This window comes from Prinia subflava, chromosome 7 (genome assembly GCF_021018805.1).
Source record: "Prinia subflava isolate CZ2003 ecotype Zambia chromosome 7, Cam_Psub_1.2, whole genome shotgun sequence".
In the NCBI taxonomy this organism is placed as follows: domain Eukaryota; kingdom Metazoa; phylum Chordata; class Aves; order Passeriformes; family Cisticolidae; genus Prinia; species Prinia subflava.
This window is the reverse complement of record NC_086253.1, coordinates 2,017,358-2,034,249: the sequence shown is the minus strand read 5'-3', so window position 1 is coordinate 2,034,249 and position 16,892 is coordinate 2,017,358. Positions and strand designations below refer to the sequence as shown.

The window sequence follows — 16,892 nt, the reverse complement described above, 5'->3', positions numbered from 1 at the left end:
GCAACAGTGCAGGAATTGTGCTGGAAATGTTGGATGGGCAGGACTCCCAAAGGCACAAAAGGGATGAGAACACCTCCATGGGGAGCCAGAGACGCTGGGCCACGGCAGGCTGGCTGCAGACAGCCAGGAACGTTCACTCCCAACAAAAGGTTGGGCCAGGACAGGGGGAAATGCCTGCCTGGCCCTCCCCAGCAGGCGTCTTCCCCCGCCACGGGCTGTGCCAGAGGAATCCTCGGGGCTCTTTGTGCACACATTAGGCTTGGATGGAAAACTGTTGTTGTTCCTCCCCTCCCCTGCTGCCAAGGCAGAGCAGATGGGTGAGCTCAGCACTGTCTGGGAGCCAGAGGCAGCGGGAGCTTCCCAGGAACTGAATTCTGCATCCTAGAGGGACCAAGGAGTGCAGGATGGAGTTTAGCAGATCCTGCAATATGCTGAGCTGTCTCTCAGCAGCAGGCAGAGGGGCTGGCTTCTAGAACTGGTGTTAGGAAGAAACTCTTGGCTATAAAGGTGGGGAGGCCCTGGCAGAGGTGCCCAGAGCAGCTGTGGGTGCCCCTGCATCCCTGGAAATGTCCAAGGCCAGGCTGGAAGGGGCTTGGAGCCACCTTGTCTCACCTGCCCATGGCAGTGGTGGAATTGGATGATCTCTAAGGTCCCTTCCAACCCAACCATTCCGTGATTCCACCATTATAATTTAAGGAAGGAAATTTGCAGTTTGAGCCTGGTTGAAACAGGGAGAGAAAAATCCCACGGTCAGGTCAGACCAGGTTGCTCCAAGCCCCGTCCAGCCTGGCCTTGGTCACTTCCAGGGATCCAGGGGCACCCATAACCACCCTGCATCCATTCTCCTCTCACTCCACGCTGCTTTAATCCCTTTAATGCCTTACCTTGGCAGGAGGGGCTGGAAGGACACAAGGCTCAAAGCACCGACCCTCCCTCCCTGTGAGGTGGATGAGGCACACAAAGGAAGGAGCACATCCCAACTCTTTCTGTGCCCACTCCATCCATCCTCCCACCTTCCCCCAGGACCCCATCCCCTGCCTGCTGCTGGTTTGTCCTTTTCCCCTGCCCTCTGTGAGAGCCACCACGTTCCCAGGAGAGTTCATTGTTAGAACTTGCACCCACCTCACCTAAGCAAACAAACGGCGGCCAGCGGAAGGGACACCCTGCCCAGACCCAGCCAAGCCCAAACCATTTGTGTTCCATTTGCTCTGCAGCAGTGATTGGAATCTGCAGCACACACTGAGCAAGCCCAGGCCTTGTCTTTGAGCAGAGAAATCTTCTACCAGCCCTGCTCTGTCATGACCACATCCCACAGCCAGGGACACGGAATGGGACAGCCTTTTAGATTTTAGGGGGGAAATTGCATAATTCAGGATTTTTTACTCTATCTTCAGCAGGAAGAAAGCTGCAAGGAATGCAGGGATGGTGGAATGGGCTGGGTTGGAAGGGCTGTGAAAGCTCACCCAGTTCCACCCCTGGAACAGGGACAGCTTCCACTGTCCCAGGCTGCTCCAACCTGGCCTTGGACACTTCCAGGGATCCAGGGGCAGCCACAGCTTCTCTGGGCACCCTGTGCCAGGGCTTCATGACCCTCCCAGGGAACAATTCCTGCCCAAAATCCCACCCATCCCTGCCCTCTGGCAGTGGAAGCCGCTCCCCTTGTCCTGCGATCCCGATGGTCCAGGATGGAACACAGTGAATGGGGCAGGTCAGCTCTGGCAGCTGAAGGCATTTAGGAGGCACCAAAATTTGCAATTCTGTCTTTGTGCTCTTCCTTGTGCCAGCAAAAGGGAGAAGGGATGGGCCTGCTGGTACAGGAGGAACTTCAGCACTCACCTCAAGAGGTTCCTTAGGGAAATACAACAGAATTCCCTATTGCTGCACAGGAAACACATCCCAGGAGCCTTCAGCATCCAGCCTCGAGTGCTGGTGACATCGCTCCTGACCCGGAGCAGAGAACTTCCTTCTCTCATTTCCCTGGGATGGGTGAGCACTGCCAAGAACCCCAGAGCACGGGGAGGGCAGAAACCCCAATCCAGCACCACAACCAGGAGGGTGTAGGAAGCCTCCGGATCCTGGAGAAGAGAAAGCTCTGGGGACACCTTCAAACACCTTTCAGGGCCTAAAGGGGCTCCAGGAGAGCTGGAGAGGGACTGGGTTCAAGAGATGGAGGGACAGGACACAGGGAATGGCTTCCACTGCCAGAGGGCAGGGATGGATGGGATATTGGGAAGAAATCCTTCCCTGTGAGGGTGGGCAGGCCCTGGAATGGATTTCCCACAGAAGCTGTGGCTGCCCCTGGATCCCTGGAAGTGCCCGAGGCCAGGCTGGATCCACCTGGGATGATGGAAGGTGTCCCTGCCCAGGAACTGGATGATCTTTAAGGTCCCAACTCCCGGTTTGATGCACTCAGGCACCTCGGATATTCCACATCCCTTTCCCAAAAATCCTCTGACCCATCCCTACAGCCCCTGCAGCCTCTCCTTCTTTTCCAGCTCCTCTGTTGTCCCTTCTCCAGAGCTTCCCAAAGCAAGGAAAGGCCGTGGCCAGACCCAGCTCTGAGGCTGACAAGATAAAGAGTTAAAGCAGGCCAAGTCAAACCTTTGGAAGAAAAAGGGCTCTGCAATAAATCAGGTATTAGAAGGCAGGAAGGTGCTGTATAGAGGAATCAAAGTCCGGAACAGGATGTATATAAAGCAAATATTGAACTAACTTTGATAAGACAGAAAAATGGAAGATTTTTGGTGGGGTTGAGCGAAGGCTCAATTTGAACCATTAGAAATTTCCTGTTTCACTCGTGTGGGGCGGTTTTGCAGGGATCTATACAATGCATTGTGTGCCTGCTGATTTCCTAGCCATGAATGGGTCACCCACATTTTACTTTCCATGCGCTTTTTTTGTTGTTTTTTTGTCTGTCCCGGAGCAATAAAGCTATTGAAATCCTCCAGGCCTTGCCCATTGGGTGTTTTCTTTCCTACCAAGACATCAAACTGCCCTGAAGGTTTATTTTAAGCCAATTCAATAGGAGGGATCACACAAGCACCTTGTGGAACGTGTACAATGGGAGCCGAACCCAGGGCTATTCAATTAACAAGTGCTCCCATTTCCATGCAATTCCTGTTGGGAATTCATTACTTTAATTAGGCTGGTAATTTATGAAGCTAGAGAGGCACCGTTTGTTGGTGGACACGTAGGCAAAGAAATTCCAGATGAGTTCACATGGAAGGAAGAGGAGCTCGTGAAAAGCTAAGGAGAGTTGGGAACCTCTCCAGATACAACCAGACTGATCAAAACGAGGTAATTAAGAGCAAGAAACAGGACTAAAAACCTCGATTTGGGCTATGTTCAGGAAAACATAGCTCATCTGTTTTAGGAAATGAAACTCAGACAGTTCTCCATCACATAAACCCTCTCAAAGCATTTTAAACTTTCTGTTTTTCATGGGAAGGGTTGTCCTGGCACCGCTGCCCAGGGCAGTGCTGGAGTTCCCATCCCTGGAGGGATTTGAAAGCTGTGTGGATGTGGCACTTGGGGACGTGGGACATGGCTGAGAGAATGGTTCGACTTGGTAATCCTGGAGAGCTTTTGAGCAATGTAGAATAACCCCTTCCATGAAGGAATTTTCCCAATATCCAATTTAAACCTCCCCTGGCCCAGCCTGAGGCTGTTCCCTCTCCTCCTGTCCCTGTTCCCTGGAGCAGCTCCCAAATCCCCCCCGGCTGTCCCCTCCTGTCAGGAGCTGTGCAGAGCCACAAGGTCCCCCCTGATCCCCCTTTTCTCCAGGCTGAGCCCCTTTCCAGCTCCCTCAGCTGCTCCTGGTGGCTCCAGACCCTTCCCCAGCCCCTCAATGTCTGTCCTGTCCCTGCAGACCCCAAAACCACCCCCAGGTGCCCCAGCAGTGCCAGCACAGGGGACGGGCACTGCCCTGGCCCTGCTGCCACGGAAATTCCTGATTTACAGGTGGGAGCTGCTCTCCAAACGCAGCTGCACAGCAAGGGAAAACTCCTGGATGTCAGTCCCAAGTCCATCCCCAGAAGCTGCTGTTTGGTGTTCACACCTGGAATATGCAAAGCAGGCTGGATTTAACAGGCTGGGTTTTACATAAATTGTTCATAAAAACCAAATCGAGCACAAAACCTCTCCAACGAATGCAAAAGTGATGCAAAACACAGACAGAAAATCAGCTGCAGGCTCAGTTTAACCAGCACAAATGTGATTCAAGCTCAGCCCCTCAGGGAAAGAAGGGTAAGGAGGGATTGCCCTCTCCATGGCAGCAGATTTGAGATCCATGGATCCTGAAGCTGCATCCTCATTTCTGTGAGCACAAGGAGGGAGGTTCAGCACCTCCCTCTATTTGTAAATCTGTAAATATCAACTTCTGCTCACGCACAGCTGCTGAAAAACAGAGACAGCAGCATAAATCAGATGAATCTTCTCGTTTGAATTTTACCCAATTAAAGCAAGAAGGTCTAAACTTGAAAAGAGCAGCTAAAGAACCCCCACAAACCATTAAATTTTTGTATTTTAATTTGAATATAAACAACTCACCTTTCTACTAGTTCAAAGATTTTAAACGAAAACCACTCAAAGTTTAAAAATTCCAGTTTAGGAACCTGTGAGTTCATTAAAGGAGTCAAAGCCAGGCAGTGGATGGATACTGTTTATTGGTTCTTTCCATCACATCTGAGTTACAGGTGTAAAAGTCACACAAACTGCAGGTATAAACATGTAAAACAATACAAAAATAAATGGAAAGGTAATTTTATATTTACTGAATCAAGTTGTGTAATAAATACGAGAGGCAAAAAGCTTCAATCACACCGTTCAGCTGAACTGAAGTTACAGTAGTGTTTGTAAATAACACGTTTTTAACTTAGAGTTGCAAATATTAAAGCATTGAGAACTAGTATCAAAGTGAATTTTGGCACATTGTAAAGTGAGAAGTGTTAGGTCAGGATCCACGTTGTGTAAAAATGAAGCGATTTCTCACCAGCTTTCTGAGGTACATTTTTAACAACCTAAGGTTAGATCAACCTCGTGATTCTACCAACTCACAGTTCACAATTCACTATACTAGTCACAATTTTTTTTCCCTTTTCAAGAATACCAAAGTATTCCAGAGCTTAAATCTGTGCAAATTCAGACAAGTTTCAATTAAAAAATAACAATAATTAAAAATAAAAACCTCAACTTATTAGGGAACCCTCACAATGCAACTGAACTCCTCCCTGCAATCCGGTGTGTTAATTGCAAAGTGTAAAACTGGATTAATCCCAAATTGCACAGCTTAAAATTCAAATACTCCCAGATGGCAGAGCAGCTCAAGTTGCAAAGGTTCCCCTGCTAAGTTTGTCACATTTGAATGCCTATAACTTCAGTAACTTCTGATCACACTCATTCTCGGTGAGGAGAAAGAAAAAAACACCACCACAAGCTGCTAACAGAGGTCAGCAAAGCGTGGAAACCCCTTGAGGACTCTTCAGCACTTCCCAAGCTCAGGAATGCCTGGACACAAATTTTTCCAAGTACAGTAAAAGAGAAAAGGAACAGTGTAATGGCACTTTTGCTGTATCCAAACATCAGTGGGTTAGAAATGGTGCTTTTTGTTGTTGTTGTTGGTTTTTTTTTCAAGTGTACAGTAGCAAAAAAAAAAAACGTTCAAACCTCCATCCTTTGGAGTAGCTCCATCCTCACCTCGACTTCCAAGGAGTGAGGACAGCGAATCCCCTGGGCTGGGGATTCCATACAGTACAAACAGCTCTGACCAGAGTACAAAAGTTACACTCTTCTAAAAAAAACAAAAAAACAAAATTTCAAAAAGCGCTGCTGATCGTTAGAATCGACTCCCAAAAAATCAGCAACTGCTCTTCAACAGCAGCAGCATCAGGCATTTACATATTTCAGTCCTCAAAGAGTTTTCTTTTAAACACTTTAACCATTTTGTGCTAATATTTGTCACTAGGTTAAATTTTTAAGTCCTTTCACCAAAACTGTTATTTTCCTTTAAAAACAACAAAAAAAAGGGGATGCAACCCCTGACATCCATTTATTTGGGGAATAAATGGTGTCATCTGCAAGGCACTACTACATTTAAAGGATACAATTGTCACAGTTTCACTATTTCGGTATTTTTTCTTTTTTTTCTTTTCGTTGTGGTTGAAAGTCACAGTTCAAAAATAAACGCTAAAAATTGAGGTAATCAATTTCTTTCAATACCAAAATACATGAATTGAGCCAGTAGCAGTCTGGTGAAAGGTCTTTGTAATACACAGCTATGACCATAGAGCACATGCAGCACAGGACAGGAGGGTTCTAGGCCTTTGTTCTGAGCTCTTCTGCTCCAGTTTTTAAGGAACACCTCAATTTGCACAGTCACACCTCAATTATTTCCTTTTTTTTTGTTCACAGGGCTTGGAATTCCAGCTGGATCAGCCCCATCCTTATTGATCTGAGAGCTGCACAAATTGGAGTTCTTAAAAAGAGTTCAGCAGAGCAAGAATCAGCTACAGCATCTTCATCTATTTTCAATCAATTGCACTTAAATCTACTCTGAATCCACTCACGAGTTGAGACAAAGCCTCCACCACATCCCCGCTGTCCCAACCACGGGAATTTCTTCCCACATCACATCCCACTACTCTAAAAATATGGCTTTGCAGAGGAGAGAACTGGGACTGGAACAGCTGGGTTTACGCTGAGTTAACTGGCAAAGCAATTCCAATTGGAGTTCCATTTCCGAATGCCCCTTTTTATTGCAGCACTACCAGAATTTGGGGATTCCTACAAATTCTGGGCTGTGAAATAATTTCATGCAGCCAACTGGATTTAGCTGTAAACCCCTGGCAGCCCCCCCAAACCCCCTGCTAGCTACCTTTGCTCTACAGGCACTACAGGATATTAAGACTAAAATTTAGCCATGCATAGATAAAACTCACGAGCTTTATCAGGATGCTCCACACTTGTGATCCAGGGAACACGTCCCAGGAAAGCCTAAAAACACAAACTAATTGCTGGCTTTTACTGGCCTCTAACAGGATACAAGTAGTTCTTATATAAAGTCTCGTGGTGTGCAAAAAAAAAAGTAAAATAAAATATTAAAGTCTTCATTTCAGACAGCTTTTTAAATCTAGGAGGAAAGAGAGGAATGAAACCTTGTCAATATTTCTATCTCAGCCTGCAGCACCTGGAATTCCACCTCTGCACTGTGGAACACTCACAGAACAGGCACCCAGCAATGAAGACCAAAACCACCTAAAATGTGCTTCAGGTCACTGAAATTTCACTTATTTCATATTCCAAAGGTAAAAAATACATCTCTTTAGTAAAGCATAAACTCTAATTTAGCCTCAGGTTTGATGACGGGGGTTAAATCTCATTTTCCTGCCATGGGATGAGGCTGTGCAGATACATCTGAAGTATTTTAAGTGTCCTGCAAGAGATTTTTTATTCCATTTCTTGCTGTATCACAAACATCTGGTCAGAAAGAAAAGCTGCAGCTGCAGTAAAAGACTGAGCTGTCCCTAAGGCAAAGGAATATGAAAATAAAAAGTTCCTGCTGGGCTGTTCTCACCTAAATTCTGAACACATGCGTGCTACAATAATCTCCCTATTCAAATAAGCTCCAATAATTACCTGTAAGTAGCTGCTAAGGTACTTTATAATCCTTCAGTCAGGGATTTATAAAGCCTCCTTTAAAATGATACTGAATTAAGTCAGGACAGGCTGCCAGCATTCCTGTTCTGTCATTTAGGAACTATAAAAATTCTGTTACAAGTACTTAAAAGCTGATTTCTCACCAGCACAGTGAAATGTCACGGCGTGCAAACTCTTCTGGAAGCTCCACAAACAAGTTCCTGCCTCTTTCAAGTGACACCCTTTGCTATTTTTTACCTTTGGAAATCACTCATCTTCAAGAAAAGGAATTCTTCAGCTGAAGCATCTCCCCCTTACCTTGCCCTGCTTAGTTTTTAGGGCTGAAATGGGAATTCTCCAGGGATAATCTAAGCAACAGCAAGGTGCACACTGCAGCCAGCCAGGAAATATTTTCCAGAAGCCAAATGAGAGCACTGGGAAGAAATAATTAAGATTTCTCCACTGATTTCACCCTGAAATGTATAAATAGCTTTTCTTTAAAGTCAGAATTTTGAGTGCAGACTCAAACTGTGCTGAGGTTTTGAGATGGGCTGTGCCCTGGCAAAACTGGGGGTGGGAGTGTTCCTCCTTTTCTTCCTTTGGGAACATCCTGACAGCTCTGGGATTAGGGACTCTTCTGAGTTGTTCCCACAATTTTCACTTTGGGAATTAAGGACTCTGAGAAAGTGTTCCCCCATTTCTCACTTTGGGAACCCCCTGGCAGCTGTGGATCAGGGACTCAGTTCTGAGTTTCTCCCTCTGTTCCCCCATTTCTCGCTTTGGGAACATCCTGACAGCTCTGGGATTAGGGATCCAATTCTGAGTTTTTCCCACTGTTCCCCCATTTCTCGCTTTGGGAACACCCCAGCAGCTGTGGGATTAGGGACTCTTCTGAGTTCTTCCCACTGTTTCCATATGTTTCACTCTGGGAACACCCCAGCAGCTGTGGGATTAGGGACTCAGTTCTGAGTTTTCCCCACTGTTCCCCCATTTCTCGCTTTGGGAACACCCCAACAACTGCTCAATAGGGGCTCTCCTGAGTTTTTCCCATTATTCCCCCATTTCTCGCTTTGGGAACATCCTGACAGCTCTAGGATCAGGGATTCTTCAGTTTTTCTCACTGTTGCCCCATCTGTCACTTTGGGAACAGCCTAACAATTCTGGGATTAGGTGCTCATCAGAGCTTTCCCCATTCCCCCATTTCTCGCTTTGGGAATGTTCTGACAGCTCTGGAATTAGGGACTCAGTTTTGAGTTCTCCCCATTGTTCCCCCATTTCTCATTTTGGGAACACACCAAGAGCTCCAGGATTGGGGATTCTTCAGAGTTTTTCCCATTGTTCTCTCATTTCTCACTTTGGGAACATCCTAACACCTGCAGACTCAGGGATTTTAAAATTTTTAATCATCCTCCCACTTCCTGCTTTGGGAACACACCAACAGCTCTGGAATTAGGGACTCAATTCTTAGTTTTTCCCATTGTTCCCCCATTTCTCGCTTTAGGAACATCCCAGCAGCTGTGGGATTAGATGCTCATCTGAGCTTTTCCCTCTTTTCCCCATGTCTCACTTTGGCAACACATCAACAACTGTGGGATCAGGGACTCTGAGAAAGTGTTCCCCCATTTCTCGCTTTGGGAACACACCAAGAGCTGTGGGATTAGGGATCCAATTCTGAGTTTTCCCCATTGCTCCCCCATTTCTCGCTTTGGGAACATCCCAACAGCTGCAGATTCAGGGATTCTGAGTTTTTTTTAACCATTCTCCCATTTCTTGCTTTAGGACACACCAACAGCTCTGGGATCAGGGGCTCTTCAGAGTTTTCCCCACTGTTCCCCCATTTCTCGCTTTGGGAACACACCAAGAGCTGTGAGATCAGGGACCCAATTCTGAGTTTTCCCCACTGTTCCCCCATTTCTCACTTTGGGAACACCCCAACAGCTGCTGATTAAGGACTCAGTTCTGAGTTTTTCCCATTGTTCCCCCATTTCTCGCTTTGGGAACATCACAGCAGCTGTGGGATTAGGGATTCTTTTAATTTTTAAAAATTATTCCCCCATTTTTTGCTTCAGGAACACACAAACAGTTCTGGGATTGGGGTCTCTTCCGAGTCTGTTCCCCCATTTCTCGCTTTGGGAACAACCCAATCCCACACCCTGAATTCCCCACTGCCCATCAATGCTCCTGTGCAAACATTTCCAAGGGACACCCAGGGACTGTTTGATATCTGCACCACGGCCCAATTCCACAATTACATTCTGACCTGACCTTTTTAGGAAATAAATCCAGTTTTGCTTCTTTTCTCCTCCTTCTTCTCCTTTTTTCCCACGTTTCCACCACAAGCCAGAGATTCCAGGTGATGCTTTGTACAGTCTGGAATTAAGGTGAAGTGGAAGCAAACCTGACAGTACAAACAGCTAAGCAGTTACCGTGTTAAATGCCAACCTTAGGGGAACGATCCCTTAGTTTGGGAAGGAGTGCTGAAAACAGACATTTCACTCAATTTCTCATGAGTCAGAAGGACAAAAGAGCATTTTTGGTTCCTGACTCAAGGACAGAAACCCCCAGGACCCACGTGCTTAAGTCTTCTGCTCAAAGAGGTCGTGGTACTCCTGCTCCTCCAGCTCCCTGTTGTACTTCTCAATTTCCCTGTTGGCTTCTTCCAAGTAATCGTTCATGAACTGGTCCATTACTGGTTGGGAAAAGTGAAGGAAGAACAGCTGTGCAAATGGAATTTAGCAGAAAAAAACATCTAGGTTTGAAGGAACGGCCAGTTCTGGGACACTCAGGGAAAGCAGAAATTCAATATATTACTTTCTGGAAGTCTACAGTAGAGCTACCACAACTCAGTGATCCCAGGGAATAAAGGAGCTGCACAAGGGATATTTTCCAGTCAGGAAGAAGGATCTAAGAACAGCAGAACCACAGCAGGGTTAGATGGGATGTCAGGAAGAAATTCTTCCCTGGGAGGGTGGTGAGGCCCTGGCACAGGTTGCCCAAAGAGATTTTGGACTCCCCATTCCTGGAAGGTGCTGGGACAAGATCAGCTTCAAGGTCCCTTCCAACCCAAACCATTCTGGGACTCTGGAACACATTTCCAGCTGTCCTGCTGAAGCACAAGTCCAAAACTCTGCCCAAAATTCAAATCCTCCACGAAGGGTTAACCAGGCCTGCAGCCAAACACCAAGGGGGAGGTGAAGATCCTGGAATGGTTTGGGTTGGAAGGGACCTTAAAGTCTCATTCCACGCCCTGCCATGGGCAGGGACACCTCCCACTATCCCAGATTGCTCCAAGTCCCGTCCAACCTGGCCTTGGACACTTTCAGGGATGAGGCATCAATAATTTTCCAGTGAATGCAGAAGTACAAGTTTGCTGTTGGGTTTTGTGCCCTACAGACAGAAATCTGCTGGTTTAAAGTTTTAAAGTTGTCCCACAGGGCACAGAGAATAATCCTGTTCTTATTCCAACACAGCAACCCAGAACCCACCTGGATTTTCACCAAGTTTGGTGAAGTTACAGTGAAAAGCAAACTGGGAATATAAAACCAGTTTGGAAGACAAAAGCACTGGGGAGTTATGAAAATGAGAGAACCACAGAATCATCAAGGCTGGAAAAGCCCTCAGAGATGATCAAGGGCAGAGGTTAACCCAGCACTGCCACAGCCACCAGTGACCCGTGTGCCCAGGTGGTGACCAAGGACAACAGGAACACTGTTCCAACACCAGGACCTTGGCCAGGAATGCCAGGGTAATACTAAAAACATGATTGTTTTCACTTGAGTGTATGCACACACAAAATTACATTCATTTGGAAGTTTTATCAGTCGTGCCCAGGCATTCAGTGCTATTACAGCACTATTTGGTTTGAAAAATATTTCTTTGACAAGCTGTGGTCCATAAATTCTTCCCTGCCTGAGCTCATGGGCAGTTTGGGGTTTGTTTTGTTGGTTCTATTCTGTTTCTGAGATCTTATCTCTCAGAAAAGGCTTTAACACTAAGCTTTAGCTGGCAAGGAGCTGCTTCTTCACCGTATCAGCTTTGGCACTTTACAAATCAGAGCTGCACAGTTCACTGCCTTCCCAAAACCTTCCCCAAAGTCCCCCATTTTAAAGGATACAGGGATGATAATCCATTTTGTCACCAAAAAAATTCACAAACTGAGTCCCATTGTAAAAATAACCAGCTGGAAGTGGATCCAAGTGGCGTTTCACCTGCAGTAGGAAAGAATTCCAATTAAACACCTGTAGGGACAGTCCTTACAAACTCAAACACATAAAAGAAAATGGAAGGGCCAATACAGCAACCAAAGATGGTTAATTTTACACCTTCTTCTACTTTTTAGCATGAATTTAGAGCCCTGAGATCAGATTTATATTTAAATCCCTCCTGGACAGCTCCAGTTGTGCTCCAGTACCTCCAAAAGTGCTGCAATAATTTAGTGCTCAGCACACTCATTGTGGCAGGTGCTCTGTCACACCCAGATGGATATTTAAGGGAAATCAGCCAAAAGAAGGGTTTGTAAATTATTGCTTTTACTCACGTGAATGTTTTTGATTTCCTGAAGGGTTAACATTCCTCTGGTTTTCAGGGCTTTCCTCTGAGGTTTCTGTATGAAGAATGAGATTCCAGTTATGTGACTACAGAGTGACAATGTGATATCACAGCTTAGTTAGTTAAAAATAAATTTAAAAAAATAAATAAAACAAAAAAAACCCCACCAAACAGATGCATGTATTTCAAAAATCCAGTTCTAAAATTACTCAGTTCTATAAAGGCACTCACAACTATGTTCTGAAAACAAAAGCAAAAATTCACTGATCTTACAGAAAAGACTCAGAAATTAAAAATTCTGTAAAATTCTATTTTAAACATGACAATTTAAAAACAGCTTTACTGTAAGAAAGTTGGCACAGGAACAGAAAAACAACTTAGTTTTGAGTCTGAGAAATTCTGTAATCCCTTTCTTTCCTGCAGCATGTGGTAACTCTTAGAGCTATCTGAAACCCTCAATTAGCCATGACTGTACAAAAAGTGTTTACAGTCTTGAATTGCTCAAAGAGGAAACACTTCACACTTGAGATAAGCATTTAAGTTCCAAGTTTTCATAAAATTTAAGTAGCATTCCACAAAGAGCTTTCATACATAAGCATTTGTCTCCATGTATTACCCCTGTGGTAAGTACAGAGCATGAGATAATCAGCACAGAAAATTGATTAATTCCCTGAATTAACACAGAGGAACAGGAGATGAGAACCTGAGCATCTCAGAAACCTCAGAAATCTTAGGACCTTAGCAACTGCTCCAGCCACAGTGTGCAGGAAAAACCCTTCCCTTCCTACACAGAGAGAGACACTGTGCAAATCCTAATCCACAGACAAATCACATGGAGTATTTTTAAATTTAAAATGTTCCAAAGAGTTGCACTGGCACAGCTTGGCCAGAGGAGCTGTGGCTGCCCCATCCCTGACGTGTCCAAGGCCAGGCTGGACAGGCTTTGGAACAATCTGGGACAGTGGAAGCTGTCCCTGGCCATGGCAGGGGGGTGGAACTGGATGGGATTTAAGGTCCCTTCCAACCCAAGCCATTCCAGGATTGAATGGATCTGTGTTTCCATGGATCTGTGATTTATCAATGAGCTGTGGCAGTCCCTCTGTGCAAACTGTGCCTTCTGAGTTTCCTACAACAGCCACACTCCCTGTTCCCTACTCCCTACTGCATGGATCCATCAGCCATGCAGAAATACACTTCACTAATTAAGGATGACAAAATGAACAGGACTCCACCCTCCATTTCAGTGGATTACTTCCAAGGAGGTTTAATTTAGTGAATCAAAACAAATTTTCAGCTTTGCCAGCGTTCAGGTACTTGAAGAAGGTTTATTTCACAGCACACTTCAGCCCTTGGCAATCAGAGCTCAGCTAAATCATCCAGTGTTTATCCTGGACATAATCCATTTGCTCAAGCATTCAAGAGCAAATCAATCCATGAATAAGCTGTAGCAAGCACTAAAACAATACAGAGATTACAACACACATTTGTAAACTCTCAGTCCCCTTCCTGAAATCCATTTGCACCCTACAATGTCAATACCTTGGTAGAAGAAAAAAAAGATTTAATTAAGAAACCCAGATGTTTCATGGAGACACTCAGATTTTTCCTTTGGTTCTTAAGAAATGCCAAGCAGTGAACAAAAGGAAACCTGTCCACAAACCTGTTTTGCAGTTTCTCTGAGCCAATCTTTGATATCCTCTTCCTTCAGGGAGCAGCCAATGAACACAAGGAAATATTCCTGTTGGCTGCTGCAGTCCCTGGGATCACTCCTGCAGTCGGGAGGAGCCGGCCCCTCCGGAACAGGCGTCAGGCTGAGGGAATTGGCTGCTGTGTTGTGACACACTTCGATGACTTTGTCAGCATCTAACAAGGAGAACAAACAAGGAAGGGCCTGATAATTGCTCATCTAATCTAACATCAGCGCTGGAGCAGACAGAATCCAGGACTGAAATAGTCTTTTAAATACCCACGACATGCTGTGTGATCACAACACCTCAGGAGTAATTTGCCCTTACCTGAAAACTTCACTTTGCCCATGATGTGATAAATGTTTCCAGAAAAAGGACTTGGCTTCAGCAACGACTTAATTGCTGTTTGAAACAGAAGACAAACACATTATCTCAACTTATTTTTCTTCTCCTTGGTGGAGCTTCTGGTAAAACAACTGATCTCTAATCCACATCCCAGTGCTTCCAGAGGAAAAGCTGCCATGTGCCTTGCAGTCCCACTATGTAACATTTATTTTCTCTTTTTTTTGCCATGGAGTTTGGGAAATAAGATGTGTTTGGCATAAGGAACTCTCACAGTGTGTGTGGGAGGCAAAATCCTCCTCTTTAACACCACTTGGCTAAGGACAGAGGGATAGGCTTGGTAATGTATCTACTCTTGAGCTGAGCCTGTTTTCTAGTAGCTACAAAGAATTATTTGGCATGAAAAGTAGAAGCTGATGGTCACTTATAAAATGGTATTTCAACACTAGCAAATACAAAGAAACATAAAATAAAAAGCAAAAATAGGAAGTTGTCTCAGTCCTAGAAACCAAAAATTCAATTAGATTTGCATCTGAACAAAAATCATGGGACAATTTCCCAGAGCAGACACTAAGGAACAGAATTTACTGTACTTTTAGGAAGGAAAGCTGAGTTTTCCATTAAAAGCCAACTTCAGCAGTGATTAAATAACTGTGTTACATCAGTGCCTTCCTTCCCCTCTGTCCCTCAGCATCCCAAAACTTGGATTTCAATCAAGTCAGGCAAAGTTCATTGGTACCTTTGCATTTGGTGACAAATCTTGTTTTCTCCAGAGGGCGACTGAACCACACACAGATCTGGACCATGGGAGGGAACACGGGCCCGGCCCCGTACTTGCCCTCGTACCTGGGGATAAAAACAAACACCTTCAGCAGGCAGAAACCACAGCAGCTTCTGCTTCTCATCCAGCAAGGAACAGTTGTTCTTTCACCACAGCTGAGCCTTGCCCAGAGGAAGGAAAACACAGAGCTTTCCTCTCTGTGGAAATGTGCTGCCAACAGCATTAGGTTGGTCAAAGGACTCAGGACTCCTCTTCATAGAGTCATGGATTGGTTTGAGTCAGAATAGACCTTAAAAATCATCTCATTCCCACCCCTGCCATGTGCAGGGACACCTCCCACTGTCCCAGGGGGCTCCAAGCCCTGTCCAAGCTGGCCTTGGACACTTCCAGGGATCCAGGGGCAGCCACAGCTTCCCTGGGCACCCTGTGCCAGGGCCTGCCCACCCTCACAGGAAAGAACTTCCCCTAACATCTCATCTAAATCTCCCTTCTTTCAGCTTAAAACCCTTCTCCCTTGTCCTGTCACCATTTACCCATGTAAAAACTCATTCTACTCCTTTTTTATAAGCCCTCTCTATGTACTTCAAGGCTGCAATAAGATCTCCCTGGATGCTTTTGATGCTCTTCCTACTGCTCTTTCTTTCTCTTCCACACTGTGCAGATCCAACTCTTGCATACTGTCATCAAACAGATTAACAGCTGCCCAAAAGTTTGAAATATTTTCTTTTCCTGCTCTCTCTCTTTGGCTCCATGCAATCCACAAGCAGCTCTGATGATATTAATTCAATATCCTCATCCCAAGCCTCGTGCTGGTTCACTCCAGTAGCCTCACTTGGCTACTTGCATCCAATTCAGAATCAAATTTATTAATAAAGACATACAGAGGACTGCCAGGTATGACAAATAAATGATGTTTCCAGCACAGAGCCAGGAGTTATGATGGTTGACAGCTGCAGATTTCTGCCAAAAAGGTGCAGCACAGAAAACTGCAACAAGATGTGTGAAGAGCCCTGAGCCAGGAGAAATCTCCCTGGGTGCTCAGTGGAAAGTTTGGTGCCACGTGGGTTTGTGCCTCAGCTGTGCCAAGGCTGTCACTGAGGTTCCTGGGTTTTGTGAATAATTGTTCTGCTAATGGCCAGACTGACAGAGCAAGTTCATTCCAGTAATGCTGAATAGCTGTCAGGATGAAATTACTGCAGTCATTATTGACCTCACCCATCCCAATCCTTCCCAGTTTATTCCCACAGGGTTCTTGCCTATTCTTCTGCAAAGCAACAGTAATCTTGCCATTGATTTAAATGGTGTCCAGAAAGGAGCTTTTTTTCCCCCCCATAAAAGGGCAGCAATCTTGTATCCACCAAGAATAATCATCAGCTCTCTTAAAAATGATTTACACAGCTGCTGCCTGTTCCAAATGAGTAGTCTTGGAAAAAAATATAAATGAAGTTAGTGAAACATTTTAATCTTCAAGTTAATTAGAAAAATAGTTTTAATACTTCTCAGTCTAGATACTTGCCAGCCAGGGTACATTAAATATCGAGCTCTCATCATCTGAGGATTTGAAAAACTGCTTTCTGAGAGAATTAATTCAATATCCTCGTTCCTGTAAAGAGATAAAAATGAAGATTTTAATTTTCTAAGTTAAATAAAATGGCCACTATCTACTTACATAAAACATAATGTGCTAGGTGACAGTAAAATTAAGAGCACTTTTCCTTTAGTATGGCAGTAACAGCAGCATAAATCAACCCTCTGCAAACAAAACACATTTCCTAATCCCTGTATTTATAAGCCCATAAATGTAAAGGGAAAATCCCTTTTGCACGAGAAGCAATTAAGAAAAACCTGCATTTCCTTCCTATAAATCACCAGAGTAAAAACAAGAGAACAGAAGTTTCTGA

General features: G+C 45.0%; 1 protein-coding gene across 1 annotated transcript in view; it reads right to left on the bottom strand.

The window, feature by feature from the left end:
* Positions 1–4,646: 4,646 nt before the first annotated feature.
* Positions 4,647–16,892, bottom strand: part of DNAAF9 (dynein axonemal assembly factor 9) — a 65,796-nt gene continuing 53,550 nt past the window's right edge. Inside the window, exons 31-37 of the mRNA XM_063401351.1 lie at positions 16,508–16,594; positions 14,950–15,056; positions 14,196–14,270; positions 13,841–14,043; positions 12,170–12,235; positions 11,747–11,840; positions 4,647–10,321 (exon numbers count right to left, since the gene is read on the bottom strand). Coding sequence (XP_063257421.1) covers positions 10,209–10,321; positions 11,747–11,840; positions 12,170–12,235; positions 13,841–14,043; positions 14,196–14,270; positions 14,950–15,056; positions 16,508–16,594 — 745 coding nt within the window. The 3' untranslated portion in view covers positions 4,647–10,208. The remainder of the gene's footprint in view (positions 10,322–11,746; positions 11,841–12,169; positions 12,236–13,840; positions 14,044–14,195; positions 14,271–14,949; positions 15,057–16,507; positions 16,595–16,892) is intronic.